The following is a 14,591-nucleotide window of genomic DNA, read 5'->3' on the forward strand; positions in this document are numbered from 1 at the left end:
AATACCATCATTGAAGGTCGACCACATGCCTAACTAGGTCAGAAAAATATCCTGTTAAAAAATTTTCGTAATAAAAAAAATTTTTTTAGGCATAAATAGTTGAAAACAGTAGCTTCAGCGATAGATAGTGAGACATTCTAGCAGAGACAATAGCATAACTAAGTTATGATTTTCAAAAATTGTTAGAATTAAGTTTTGTCCTCAATGCAAGCGCACAGGTGGCGGATACATCGTTGACAAGTTGGTTCTGACCCAACAAGTAAGTGAATGGATTGTCAGTCTTGGGTATAATAAGTCTCAAGTCGTGTGAACAAAAAGTTTATGAAACGCGTGAGATCGTATGAGCGCATGTTGACTCGAAGTAGGGTGCGTGAATTGCTTTTAAAACAGAAAATAAGGGATTCGGAAAGATTAGCAATGGCAAATCGAGACCTTGACCGAATTGAGGTAGAGACCCAGCATGAAAATGGACAGAGAATAGAGGACAGTACAACAGACGATGCAGTATCGCGAGAAATAGGACATATAACGCACCACAACGAGGATAATGTACGTCAAGGCATAGAAAACGTAAGTCAGCATACGACAGAGGAGCAGAGATACAGTCGATGAGGATTCTAACTTGCGTCTTGAATACGTAGAGCCCATAGTACAAGTAATCAGAGCTCCCTCACCACAGAGTACAAGGAATGCGAGCAGAAACGTGTCACAGCACAGTTCAATGCAATCGGTTGCGAACCAACACTTGGGCGAAAACACAGAGCGTAGGACGTCGGAAGAAAACGCAATAGAACCCACCAATCTGGCAGAATTATTACAACAAATTACGGAAACCATGACAAGGCAAAATAAAGACATAGCGAACCAAATTCAAATTCAGAATGCAGAAACCACAAGACAAACGCGTGAGATTAAAGAACAAAACAAAAAAATTCAGTTACACCTAACTCATATTGAAGACGAGGCAAAAGAATCTCGAGCAGTGTTAGGAAACTTAATAACAGGTCACAATCAATTGAGAACAGACATTGAAAAGGTACAAGCGGACGTACAAACATTGCGTAATGACATTCAGGACGAGATCAAAACACTACGTAAAAACACCCAGGGAGAAGTCAAGAAACTAGAGAAACAGATAAACGAAATTACTAGACAAGCAGCAGGTACAGCGCGTGAAGTTGTTGAAAACAGTGTGTTACACAAACGTATCACAAAAGTAGTGCTGAAAAGATATGATAACCGCATAGTCAAAATAGAAGCGCAAACGAAGCGACAATTTCAGAACTTGCGAACAGAGTTGTTGCAAACCATTGAAGAGCGTAGTGAACAGGATCGAACAAACACAGAGTCTGTAACCACATCCGTATCTGTAACAGCACCGGAAAAACAAGCAATTAACGAAGATATCATGCACTTGCGATTCCAATCACAGGCGGAAAGTAACATACGTGACAATGGAAAGCCAGGTCGCGAAGAGTACAGTGCAATGCATTCAGCTACACGTTCACAACCGGTGGAAGAAAATTATTGCGTACCACTCCAACGATACTAAGCAAGTGTAGGCGAAAGTTACAGTGGACAATATCCAATGGAACTACCACAACCGGAAACAACGACGGGAGAAATGATCAGAAACAAAAGTGGCGAAGAATCGCGAATTTCATATGGAACTATGACGAAGTACGACAACGATCATTTCCTCACAGTCAGAAAATTGCAACACTTTCGAGAAGGAAACTCATTACATCCACGAACTTTTATTGATCAATTCCGAGTAGGATTACCAGAACACTGGACGCTAGCACACCAATTAGACTTTATACGTGCACACATGTCAGGATCAGTCGTAGAAACCATGCAGAATGTTGCAGCGACATGCCGATCGTACGAAGATTTCAGAGAGAAGTTTCTCTCACGATATTGGTCCAGCGAAGCACAGAACAGAGTGAAGTACGAATTATTACAGAACCCATATTTTGAAAATTCAGGAGAGAAGAGTCCCGTGAAATTTTTCGAATTAATGACAAAGAAAAATCAATGCTTAGATGTACCATACAGTGACGGAGAGTTGATTAAATTATGCGCGATGAAGCTACCATTGAAATACCAGCAATCATTAGTTGGTCGCGGAGGCAATGACGTCAAAGCATTTAAAGGTATTCTAAGGGAACTAGAGTTCATATTTGCAGAAGATGACGCAAGAAAAAGACGAAGCGTACGTGAAAACGAAAGCAAAAAGCAGTGGAATCCACAAGACACAGTACGAAGAAACAATAATTACGAACCATGTGATAACTTCGCACCAAGAAACGACAATAGATTTCAACAAAGAACCGGTTATGGATTTAGAAGAGAATATGGCAATAACTGTAATTCACCCACGAACGGTAACAACTATTACAGAGGGAATAACGACAACCGGAACGGGTACTGGAGAACCGATAGACCAACAAATTATCAACAAAGAAACCACTATCAACAAGCTGAACGAGAAAAGAGAATACAGATAGAAGAGGTGGAGGTAAGACCACCAAACCCTGATAAGCGTTCGAATTGACAGCTAAGCGCCCATGCCAAAGAGAATGACGCACCGACCCAGGACAATTGCAGCACCTTGAACAGAGAAGTAAAATTCTTATCACGAGAAGAGAAGAAGGAAGAAACAAATCCGCAGGGACCAGATGAAAACAAAGACAAGAAAATAACAATATCGTGTTGGGACGAAATTAATTGGGAGAATACTGATGAGGAAGACGAATTACCAGAGGCATGCACAACGAATGTAGGAGGAAAGGACGAAGTAATGAGCATTGCAGAGCTATTTGAGATGGAAGTCAGGGAAAGCGAATTCAATGAGGATAATGTGCAGTTGACTGAAGTTGAAAATCAGTTACAAGTGGGCACACAATCCAACGTATATAATGAAGGAAGTTATGAAGCGATAATTAGAGCATTTAGATGCGATTATGTGGAAGTAGCGACGAAGAAGGAGAAGATAGACGAGGATGAGGAAAAAGTAGAGGATATTGAAGAAAGCGTAAATGAAGGAAGAAATAGAGAAGAGGAAATAAAAGAGAAAGAAGTAGCAGTTGAAGCTTATCCCACAGAAAGTTCGAATTCTCAAGGGAAATTCCTAAAAAGACTCATGTATGATTCAGTGGAGGATTCGTTGATGCAAGAAGAAGAAGAAGAATGGAACCAACCCTTTCAAATTCAACCAATCGTGAAGGCCATGGTAAAGCATATCCCTGTCAATATTGCAATTGATAGCGGAAGTGAACTGACTGCGATCTCAGAAAATTTATTCATACAGTGTAATGCCAATGAGGAATTGCCAGTTCTGAAAACAAGTAAGATTAAAGTAAGAGGTCCTATTAGAAACAATGCTGCGGAAGTTACGAGACAAACAAGGTTAACTCTTTCGTGTCAAGGTCAAAATATCGAAGCCAACTTCGTGATTATACCTCAACTAACTGTAGATTTGATTATAGGTGCAGATTTTTTAAATGAGAGACGAACGATAATAGGTATGGGGAAAGGTAGCGTAACATTCGGGAATGTCACACTTCTCTTTGAGCAAAAGCTAAAATTAGAAGAAATACCAGTTATAAACAAACAATTAAGAATGATGCAAGATAAAGAGGATGAAGAATTAGAATGGTATGCACAAAAGGGGGAATCGCCTCAACTCATGTTAGAAGTCCATAAAGAAATCGACGAAAAATTGTAAGAAGTTCAAGGTACTTCGGAACACAGTAAAAGAGAATTAGGGGGTATTTTACGAGATAAAGCAGAGGTATTTTTACCTAAAACTGGCAGTATTAAACACTTTCAGTACAAGTTTGAAGATTAATTTTATTACTGGTAAATAATCAGCACAATATTTCAAGATTATGTTGCAGATAAGATCATCAGGAGAAAGAAGAATGAAGAGAGAGAGGAAAGTGGGAAAAAGAAAGTAGTTTCAATAAAAACAAAAACAAAAATAACACAATAGTATCCTAGATTAAGGTGAAGGGATAAAGCGTAGATAGTCTAACAGCATGAAATACTAAAATGCTATACACCACGACACTACACAAAAAATAAAAAACGAATTTGAGGATTCTTTTAGAAGTTAAGACTCAAAATATCTTAGAATTGTAACATGGAAAGGGCGCCGAAATTTGTAAGGCTTTTTAAGAAGATGTAAAACAATGTAGGTACTAGACATATGTTAGATGATTATAAGTAAAACTTTTTGTAAGAACCATTGTAAAAACTCCAACGAAGGCCAGATGCAACGACCCACAATTTGCAACGCGAGAAGTATCAAGAAAGAAAAGGACGTAATTAGCAAGACACGATTCCTACAAGGCAGAAGTGTCGAGAGAAGGGAAAGGACAGCAAGACCAACAGAGGGTAGCTGAAGTGGGCTGTATATCTGCTGAACCACAGGGTGGCAGAACCCTGCTGGGACAGAACACGGAACCACAGAGTGGCGGAACACGGAAGGGACGGGTGCAGGGACTGACAAGCAAACACCGGACTTTCACTGCTCGTAAACCCCGGGACGCCCTGACTCAGCAGAGCGAGCAAAAAATGGCCCAACGAGAAGACCGCTTGGGCAAGCCACCACTGGCAAAAAATATGTGTAAAAGTCACACTACTGCTATTAAACAGCATGCTGATGCACGAAACTGAAGAAAACTTCCACAAAGTAAAAATGACATGCCCAAACCATTTATCAAACTGTTACTAGGAGGAGAACTTCAAAGCGACTAGTTATCAATAAATATTTCCATATCCTGCCCAGAGAACAACCATGAAGCAAGTAAGAAGCAGAGAAAAAGCAGGAAGAACAGAAGTTGAAGATTCGCAAGATTGAGAACAAGAAAGAAGATGGGTGAAGAACAGACGACATACCTTCCCAAATCCCTATCCTATTGTAAACTAGTCATCTGCGAAGTATTACAACGAAAAACGACCGCTTTCAGCGACACATAACTATGACTTTCACGCATACAAAGCCAGTAAACCACGAGATTCTGCACTCACAGCTCCATTCCATTACAGGACCTCCACAACAGCAACACACACTTGCAAAGCCAACAAGGAACGACGAACGAAGCTGAACATCAAATACTTGCCCACATCCATCTCGCTCAAGTCCACCACCTTCGTGCCAAAAACATTCGCCACCCTCATGCTTAAACATTCATAGGGTTGTGTGAATGTGTGAAATCAAATTATGTGATGTAGGAATTGCGCAAAAGAAATGTGTGAAAAACTAAATAAGTTAAGCACACCAGACAGCTAATAAACTACAGAAAAGAGTCATTGACTATGGACTTAAGTAAAAAATAGACTATCGATAAAAATAAGTCACTAGTTCTGAAATGGACAGTATATAAAGAACAAAAGTAAGGCATAATAAACACTAAAACTATATGCCACTTATTTTCTCCCCATAAAAATAAAAAAATAACTATATTTTACTTATTTTCTCCTTATAAAAACAAAGAATAAAAAATTTTCTTGTTGGATGTTTTCCCTTTTTTTAACATTTCTACCATGTGTTAGGATAATATCTCAATATTTGTGTATGTATATTTCTTTGTCAAAGCAATTCTTGGAAATAATTATTATTTGTTAGTGTAACAATGTTGAAATGAGTGTCTAGAAACAAAAACATTATACTTGTACATGATATTTAGAAAATGTGTTAGGAATAGATTTTACTTAATTACTACATCTATAAAAACAATGTTTCTAAGAAAATCGATGTGAAAGACTCCTCACTTTTGATAACAAACTTCTTAAAAAAACAAACTTCACAATTAAATAAAGAAAGAAAATAATAAAAAAAATAATTATAATAGAATAATAATATTCTTCCCTTGTCAATATAAACATATTTTTGATAATAATGTGGAAAAATATAAAAATATAAATTAGTAATACGAACTAGCATAGAACAGAATAACATGGCTGAACAGTAGGCAACAAAATTTAGATAACGGAATAATTTTTGACTGACTTAGACAACGATTCAATCATTGCCTAACTTCAGTGCAAAAATTAAGTTCGAAGGGTGGTGATATGTAAGGTGTCAGGCAAATCCAACACCTTCCATGAAAACCCTGACATGATAAGCAAATCCAGTAGTATGTCACATAGCTCCGAATAAATAGTGACATTAAATTAACCAAAGTAATACGAATAACGAGTGAGCAAATGGAATACCACATACTAACACAAGAATGCCTAAATGCATGTCATACCTTCCCACCGTGAGACAGACGCAGTTCCAAGGGGAGAAACGAGAACAGAAGCCGAGAGCAGAACCATGTTAACCTGAAGGCCCTATGATAAGGGACGGACACCCACATCGCCAGCTAACCGTTAGAACCAACCCCCAGCCCATGTTAAAAGATAGAGCCCTCCAGAAGAACAGTATAGATCTTACGGTAACACTAAAAGGACCACACCAGCTGCAAGTTTTAGCGTGGGATTTTTTCGCGTCTCTGTTACGTTGCAAACTTTAAAAACATTGCCCCACCACGAAAAGTATAACGTTTCTCATTGGATGGACAGAATTTTTGTAGGCGGAGCTTAAGGTTAACATTGTGACCCTGATTGGTCAGATGAAAAAACAGCCAGATAGTTTTTTTAAACCAACTTCGGTAAATTGTAGTAAGGGGAAGTTAGAGGGGAGTTGCTTCCGAGACGGCGAGCTGGACGGAGCTGCGCCGGCCGCCGCCCCCTGACGAACACCGACAAGGTAGTGAATGCACGCGATGCCATATAACAGCGCATAAAGCTTCACTCAGAACTGCAGAAGTCTCATCTGTTACACCCCCTTTTTGCGTAATGCTAGTGTCGATCGTCAATTAAAGCTAATGGTGTTCACATTTGCCACTTGAAGTAAAAATCTGAAACGCGATGATTTTTCTGTTATACAGTTATTGAGAAGCCACATCAGCCAATGTAATTTACGACAAGTTAGATAAGTAATTAAAGATAATTGAGGGTCACTGTAGATCATTTTGATAGTTTTCTCTTTACTGAAACTTAATTTAAACCTAGTTCATAGATGTGATATGGCATAGGTCATCCTTCGATCCATTGTAGAACTTGGAAACCCATTCAGGGAACATTCGTTCACATTTTTTGTTGAACGCAGTTGGTTTTTACCATCCTGTATTAAAACATTTCCTTTTATCAATAGTGCAATTCATAAACAATGTTTTGTGAGTAGAATAAAATTTCCAGTGCTTTTTCGACGCTATTTTACCAGCTAACTAAAAATAGGAAAGCCTTGAACCCCTTCCACTAAATTTAGTTAGTATTAAGATTCTTTTACAGGGAGTGCAGTGGAGCTGATGCTGAAATCATTAAGTATTTGGTTATATCATCGTTAGTCTCACTGAACTCTTCTGAACTCTACATGTCATTTGTGGTCTGGCATCTCCTTACCAGCAACAGGTCCCAGGTTCAAACTATTCAATTCCCTAAAAAACACACTCAGAGCGTCGTTGTGCGAAAGTGGTAGGGAGACACGATATAGAACAAACAGACACCACACAGAATGTTAGAGGGGGTAGGGTGTCAAGGGTGTCATACACCATTATGCCTGTATGCTCCAGAAATAAGAGAACCGTCAGTCACCCAATTAGTCTGGAAAGGGGACGTTGCAGGTTGTGAGAACAGACTGGGATGGGAGCGGTGGCGGGGTGGGGGGGGGGGGGGCTACCTGTAAAGTGACGTGCAGAGGAGGGGTGCCATAAATCGTCCTGGATCCTGAAGATGCCAGAACGAATATTCTACCGCCGGATTAAAACTGTCTGCCAGACCAGGACTCCAACATGTGACCTTTCCCTTATGCAGCAAATGCTCCGACAACTGAGCTATCAGAGCACGACAAACAACCTGTGTAGTTACATATCAGCTCACTGCTGTAGAGTGAAAATTCATTCTGGAAACACTCTCCCTGGCTGTGGCTAAGCCATGTCTCCACTATATCCTTTCTTCCAGGAGCGTTAGTCCCCTATGTTACAGATGAGAACTTTATGATGTTGGCAAAGCAAGAAATGACTTATTGACGGAAGTAAAGCTGTGATGACAAGTCCTGAGTTGTGCTCGGGTATCTCACTTATTAGTGTGCTTGGCTGTGAAAAGCAAAGGTTACAGTTTCCAGTCTTGGTCCGGCGCAAAGTTTTAATCTGACAGGAAGTTTCCTATCAGGGCATGCTCTGCTGCGGAGAGTAAATTCATTCTGAAATCCTTTGCCCCCTACTAACATATTCAACTATTAATGCGAGACAGGGCGAGTGTGATCAGCAAAAGGAGTGTTCTGCGAATAACACGCAATTCATACCTTCTACATTTCGCTACATCAATAGCTCCATGGCAATGAATTTCTAAATCAGTTAAGGTACTTCGAATATTGACTACGAAAACTGCAAAGTGAAGCGACGTTCCATGAAAGATTGTGATGTGATGAAATGTCGCTTTTTTTATTTTTATTTTTTTTTAAACTCGGTTGGCTGGCTGATTTATTTGGGGGAGGGGACCGAAGATCGAGGTCATCGGTCCCTTCGGATTAGGAAAGACTGGGGAAGGAAGTCGTCGTGCCCTTTCAAAGGAACCATCCCGGCATATGCATGAAGCGATTTAGGTAAATTACGAAAAACCTAAATGAAGTTTGCCGGACGAGGGTTAAGACTTGGAAAAATCAATCTTCGCAATATATACTACTGCTCACGTGTTAAATGGCTGAGAGGAATGGATACACAGTCACCTTGACCCATCACTGTGTGGTGCGTGTAATTCAAGAATCGCATCAATCGTCACTATATTTTTTTTGGGACTCTACAGGTCCTACAGGTCCTGAGACATATTCTGTCGCTGTTGTAAGGTAAAAACTTAGTATACTTCGATATTACGTCCTAATTCTTTGGCAGATGTCATGGATACGCCAGCGCAAAACTGTACTCCACCAGAGGTAGTCAGTTCAAAAGTTCTCCGCGGATGAAATTTTCCTCTCCATACTTTTCCCGTAACCCGAAGATAAGCGAAATCGTGTAATTTAGTAAGGTGCGCTAATTTAATGCGAATATTAAAGACACACTTCATATATGTGCTTAACGCATGTCAGAATATTCGAATACAGTATATATGTGACTAACGCAGAAACCCTAACAACCAGGTAAAATCAGAAATCTATCATGTTACTTTTATTTACATCTTTTGGGTTGTACCTTCTGATTGTCTCTTGACTCCGTGATATGTCAACTTCGAACTGGCACATTTTGTATTGAGACGCACTAGCAGAGAGGAGTAAGATAGCTTTCTGGACATCTCTATTTAATTTTTCCGTCCGTTTCCTAATTCACTTCAACTGTTCGTTGGGTAGTTCTTCTCAGTGAACTATGACTGATTTCCTTTGTCATCATTTTCTGGAGAAATCACTACCTGCGATTCTGATTGTTGTTATCACCAAATCAAACGTGAAGAAATAATAAACGACTACTTGACAGATATTCCTCAATATGACTCCACATTATAACCTCAATATCTTCGATTAAGAAGTAACTACAAGTTAAATAACATCGTTAAAGTTTCACACCCGAAAACAGCCTCTTACATCTTTATTCTTACAGGAGTAGACGATCACAGATATTAAATTCTCAATATAGAGAACTCATAATTTAGGGTGAGCCATGGCAATCTGCTAAATAAGAAAATACCTCGACCATAGTCTTCCAGGTTCCTTATTAGGAGTGAGTTCTGGGATAAATTCTAAACCTCGCCAGAGCATCATGTAAAGTGAAATTAAACAAATTATCTACTGTGCTCCGTCGTGAGGTCTTAAGTACGGCATAAAAAATTGTTCAAATGGCTCTGAGCACTGTGGGACTTAACATCTATGGTCATCAGTCCCCTAGAACTACTTAAACCTAACTAACCTAAGAACAGCACACAACACCCAGTCATCACGAGGTAGAGAAAATTACTGACCCCGCCGGGAATCTAACCCGGGAACCCGGGCGCGGGAAGCGAGAACGCTACAGCACGACCACCAGCTGAAGTACGGCAGTTCCTCTCCTTTTCTCAATGAGAGTATGTTGTATGCGTACATGGAGTCTCATCCTCTCTGCCACTCCCACGATCAAAGGGTTCAAAGTGCTCTGAGCACTATGGGACTTAGGTCATCAGTCCCTTATAACTTAGAACTACTTAAAGCAAACTAACCTAAGGACATCACACACATCCATGCCCGAGGCAGGATTCGAACCTACGACCGTAGCAGCCGCGCGGTTCCGGACTGAAGCGCCTACAACCGCTCGGCCACCACGGCCGGCTCCCACGATCGGCTCCCACGATCAGCAAGCACAGACGACACATTACACATTTAAGACTTTGTCGTTCTACACTACTGTTTGAAAAAAGTGAAACACTCAGAAGCAATGGTCTGCACAAGGCCACGGTAAGAGGATGTGTAGAACAACAGAACCATAGTAACAGACCTAAACGGCAGAGAGGTGCAATGCAAGGGGGCCCTACAACACCCTCTTTTGTGTGACCGGAGAGGTGAGTGTTACGCAACGCTCAGTCGGTGCGGGGCAGTCATATGAAGTGGAGACGCGTAACCAAGTGCCACTCCGCCGTGCCGACGTCACAGGGTGGAATACAGGCAAGCGAGTACGTTCTAACGGGGCAGAATGGATGGTCTGCGGGAGATGGGTCTGCCGTTCCGGAACACTGTGGCTTGTACAGGCACGCTGCTTCAACAGTGAGGCATATGTGGAGCCAGTGGAGAGAAGAGGGCCGTACACAGCGCCGACCGTGTACTGGACGACACAATGTGACTACAACGCCAGATGACCACTATCTTGTCCACTAGGCCGCAACGGACAGAACAACTTCGTCCACAGTGTTGGCGCGATGTTGCAGCACTGAAAAGGTATGGACAAGTCTGCGTCGCTGCTTCGACGCCGTCTTCTGCGGGTTGTACTGGTGACACGCGTGCCATTCCGTCGGCTTGCAATGGGCACGTGAATGCCTACACAGGCGTGCTAGGGGGTAAAATCTAGTCTTTTCGAACAGGTTCTGCTTCAAATTATCCTACAGTTATGACCGCGTACGCATTCGACGCCGGCAGGCATGGTGAACGCAATCGAGCAGACTGTATTGTTGAGCGGGATATCAGACAAACAGCAAGTGTCTTGTTTGCCATGGAATTGCCTATAACTCGTGATCTCGCCTCCCAAGTCTTCAGAGCAATCTGAACAGCCACCGCTCCATCAGGGAGGCTTTACAGCCCGAGGCACTGCCCCTCCTGTAGGCCGTTCCACGTGCCATATTTCAGCAGAACAACGCGCAGCTGCCTATGGCTAGGAATGTGTGAGCTTTCTTCGAAGAACGACGGCTACTACTGCTTCCCTGGCCTGCCCCTTCGCAGGACATATCACCCACCGAACATGTCTGGGATATGGTGGGTCGGCAGCTTGTTCGTTCAGGTCCTTCTGCAGCCACAGTTTACACTTTGTGAACAGGCCGGACAATCGCGTAGCGGAGTATTCCCCAGCAGCATATTCAGGTGCTGTTTGATTCCATGCCACGACATCTAGCAGCTGTGACTCACACATGCTGACGCTACTCTGTACTGAATATCCACAGTCATAGCGCATCTACAGGTCTGTAGTGCTAATCATTTGTGTAGTATCATGTCCCTAACCGGTGGAATAAATTTCATTGTGATCATATCTCTCGCTCTTAGTGTTCCACTTTTTGCAAACAGTAGTGTAATTCTGTCAGACCTGACACGAAATTTGCCGAAACAGCCGCCGGTTGAAAGGCTTGCACTAGACGCAATATGGCGAGAATGTGACCCGCCAGAAAATCCAAGAGCAGTGAAGATAGAAGGAAATGTACTCACAGAGCTATTGCTGTTCGTGCGTTAGTGGTTTCGGGGGCGGTTACGCCCCAACCAGCGACGTAGCATCGACGGCCGGAGGGGAGATCGTACTCAGTGTCCACACCGCCCGCTGGCAAACTGACCGGCTGTATCTGCTCCTTGTAGGGCAGTGGCCTCGCAATGCGCACCAACGCCAAGTCTGGATACCCCCGTGCCACTGTCAAGTTGGGGTGTACTACCATATGACTCACATTGCGAAACTCCTGCAGGTCAGAAAACGTAACCAGAGTTGTAACAGTTACATTACAAGTACGAGCCTGCCAGAAAACAGGCCATTAATCTATGAACAATCAAAACACAATAAGGGCAGTAAGATACGTCACACTACTGTTCCATACTCTCATCAAAACGTCTTGAAAAATCAAGGCGTAGTCAACGTTATGAAGGTGATAAGCGATGGACTGTAAAATCTTAGAGGGAAGAAAAGGCGCGACAGATATAAGCAAGATATAAGTTATGTAGGTAGCAATGCTTAAACAGAGATGAAGAGATTTCCACAGGATAGGCTAACATCAGAGCTTCATTAAACTAGACAGCACACAGAAGTTATTGTTTTTGTGGTCTTCAGTCACGAGACTTGTTTGATGCAGCTCTCCATGCTACTCTATCCTGTGCAAGCTTCTTCATCTCCCAGTACTTACTACAACCTACTTCCTTCTGAATCTGTTTAGTGTATTCATCTCTTGGTCTCCCTCTACAATTTTTACCCTTCACGCTGCCCTACAATGCTAAATTTGTGATCGCCTGATGCCTCAGAACATGTCCTCCCAACCGGTCCCTTCATGTCAAGTTGTGCCACAAACTCCTCTTATCCCCAATTCTGTTCAATACCTCCTCATTAGTTATGTGATCTACCCATGTAATCGTCAGCATTCGTCTGTACCACCACATTTCGAAACCTTATATTCTCATACTGTCCAAACTCTTTATAGTCCATGTTTCACTTCCATACATGGCTACACTCCATACAAATACTTTCAGAAACGAGTTCCTGACTCTTAAATTTATACTCGATGTTAAAAAATTTCTCTTCTTCAGAAACTCTTTCCTTGCCATTGCCAGTCCACATTTTATATCGTCTCTACTTCGACCACCATCACTTATTTTGCTCCCCAAATAGCAAAACTCCTTTACGACTTCAAGTGTCTCATTTCCTAATCTAATTCCCTCAGCATCGGCCGACTTAATTCGACTACATTCCATTCAACTCGTTTTGCTTTTGTTGATGTTCATCTTATATCCTCCTTCCAAGACCCTGTCCATTCTGTTCAACTGCTCGTCGAAGTCCTCTGCTGCCTCTGACAGATTACACTGTCATCGGCGAACTTCAAAGATTTTATTTCTTCTCCATGGAGATTAAGACCTACTCCGAAATTTTCTTTTGCTTCCTTTACTGTTTGCTCAATATACAGATTGAATAACCCTGTCTCACTCCCTTCCCAACCACTGCTTCCCTTTCATGCCCCTCGACTCTTATAACTGCCATTTGGTTTCTGTACAAATTGTAAATAGCCTTTCGCTCCCTGTATTTTACCCCTGCCACCTTTAGAATTTGAAAGAGAGTATTCCAGTCATTATTGTCAAAAGCTTTCTCTAAGTCTACAAATGCTAGAAACGTAGGTTTGTCTTTCCTTAATCTTTCTTCTGAGATAAGTCGTAAGGTCAGTATTGCCTCACATGTTCCAACATTTCTACGGAATCCAAACTGATCTTCCCCGAGGTCGGCTTCTATCAGTTTTTCCAGTCGTCTGTAAAGAATTCGCGTTAGTATTTTGCAGATGTGACTTATTAAACTGATAGTTCGGTAATTTTCACATCTCTCAGCACCTGCTTTCTTTGGGATTGGAATTATTATATTCTTCTTGAAGTCTTAGGGTATTTCGCCTGTCTCATACATCTTGCTCACCAGATGGTAAAGTTTTGTCAGGACTGGCTCTCCCAAGGCCGTCAGTAGTTCTAATGGAATGTTGTCTACTCCCGGGGCCTTGTTTCGACTCACGTCTTTCAGTGCCCTGTCAAACTCTTCACGGAGTATCGTATCTCCCATTTCGGCTTCATCTACATTCTCTTCCATTTCCATAATATTGTCCTCAAGTACATCGCCCTGGTATAGACTCTCTATATACTCCTTCCACCTTTTCGATTCCCCTTCTTTGCTTAGAACTGGGTTTCCATTTGAGCTCTTGATATTCATACAAGTGTTTCTCTTTTCTCCAAAGGTCTCTTTAATTTTCTTGCAGTCAGTATCTAGCATACCCTAGTGAGATAAGCCTGTATGTCCTTACATTTGTCCTCTAGCCATCCCTGCTTAGCCATTTTGCACTTCCTGTCGATCTCATTTTTGAGACGTTTGTATTCCTTTTTGCCTGCTTCATTTACTGCATTTTTATATTTTCTCCTTTCATCAATTAAATTCAATATTTCTTCAGTTACCCAAGGATTTCTACTAGCCCTTGTCTTTTTACCTACTTGATCCTCTGCTGCCTTCACTACGTCATCCCTCAGAGCTACCCATTCTTCTTCTACTGTGTTTCTTTCCCCCATTCCTGTCAATTGTTCCCTTATGCTCTCCCTGAAACTCTGTACAACCTCTGGTTTAGTCAGTTTGTCCAGATCCCATCTCCTTAAA

At 41.7% G+C, this 14,591-nt stretch overlaps 1 protein-coding gene across 1 annotated transcript in view; it reads right to left on the reverse strand.

Annotated features, from left to right (window-relative positions):
* Positions 1–14,591, reverse strand: part of LOC124593811 (trypsin-2-like) — a 115,536-nt gene that overhangs the window by 43,160 nt on the left and 57,785 nt on the right. Inside the window, exon 2 of the mRNA XM_047132159.1 lies at positions 11,924–12,219. Coding sequence (XP_046988115.1) covers positions 11,924–12,219 — 296 coding nt within the window. The remainder of the gene's footprint in view (positions 1–11,923; positions 12,220–14,591) is intronic.

The sequence above is a fragment of the Schistocerca americana genome, chromosome 2, assembly GCF_021461395.2.
Source record: "Schistocerca americana isolate TAMUIC-IGC-003095 chromosome 2, iqSchAmer2.1, whole genome shotgun sequence".
Lineage (NCBI taxonomy): Eukaryota > Metazoa > Arthropoda > Insecta > Orthoptera > Acrididae > Schistocerca > Schistocerca americana.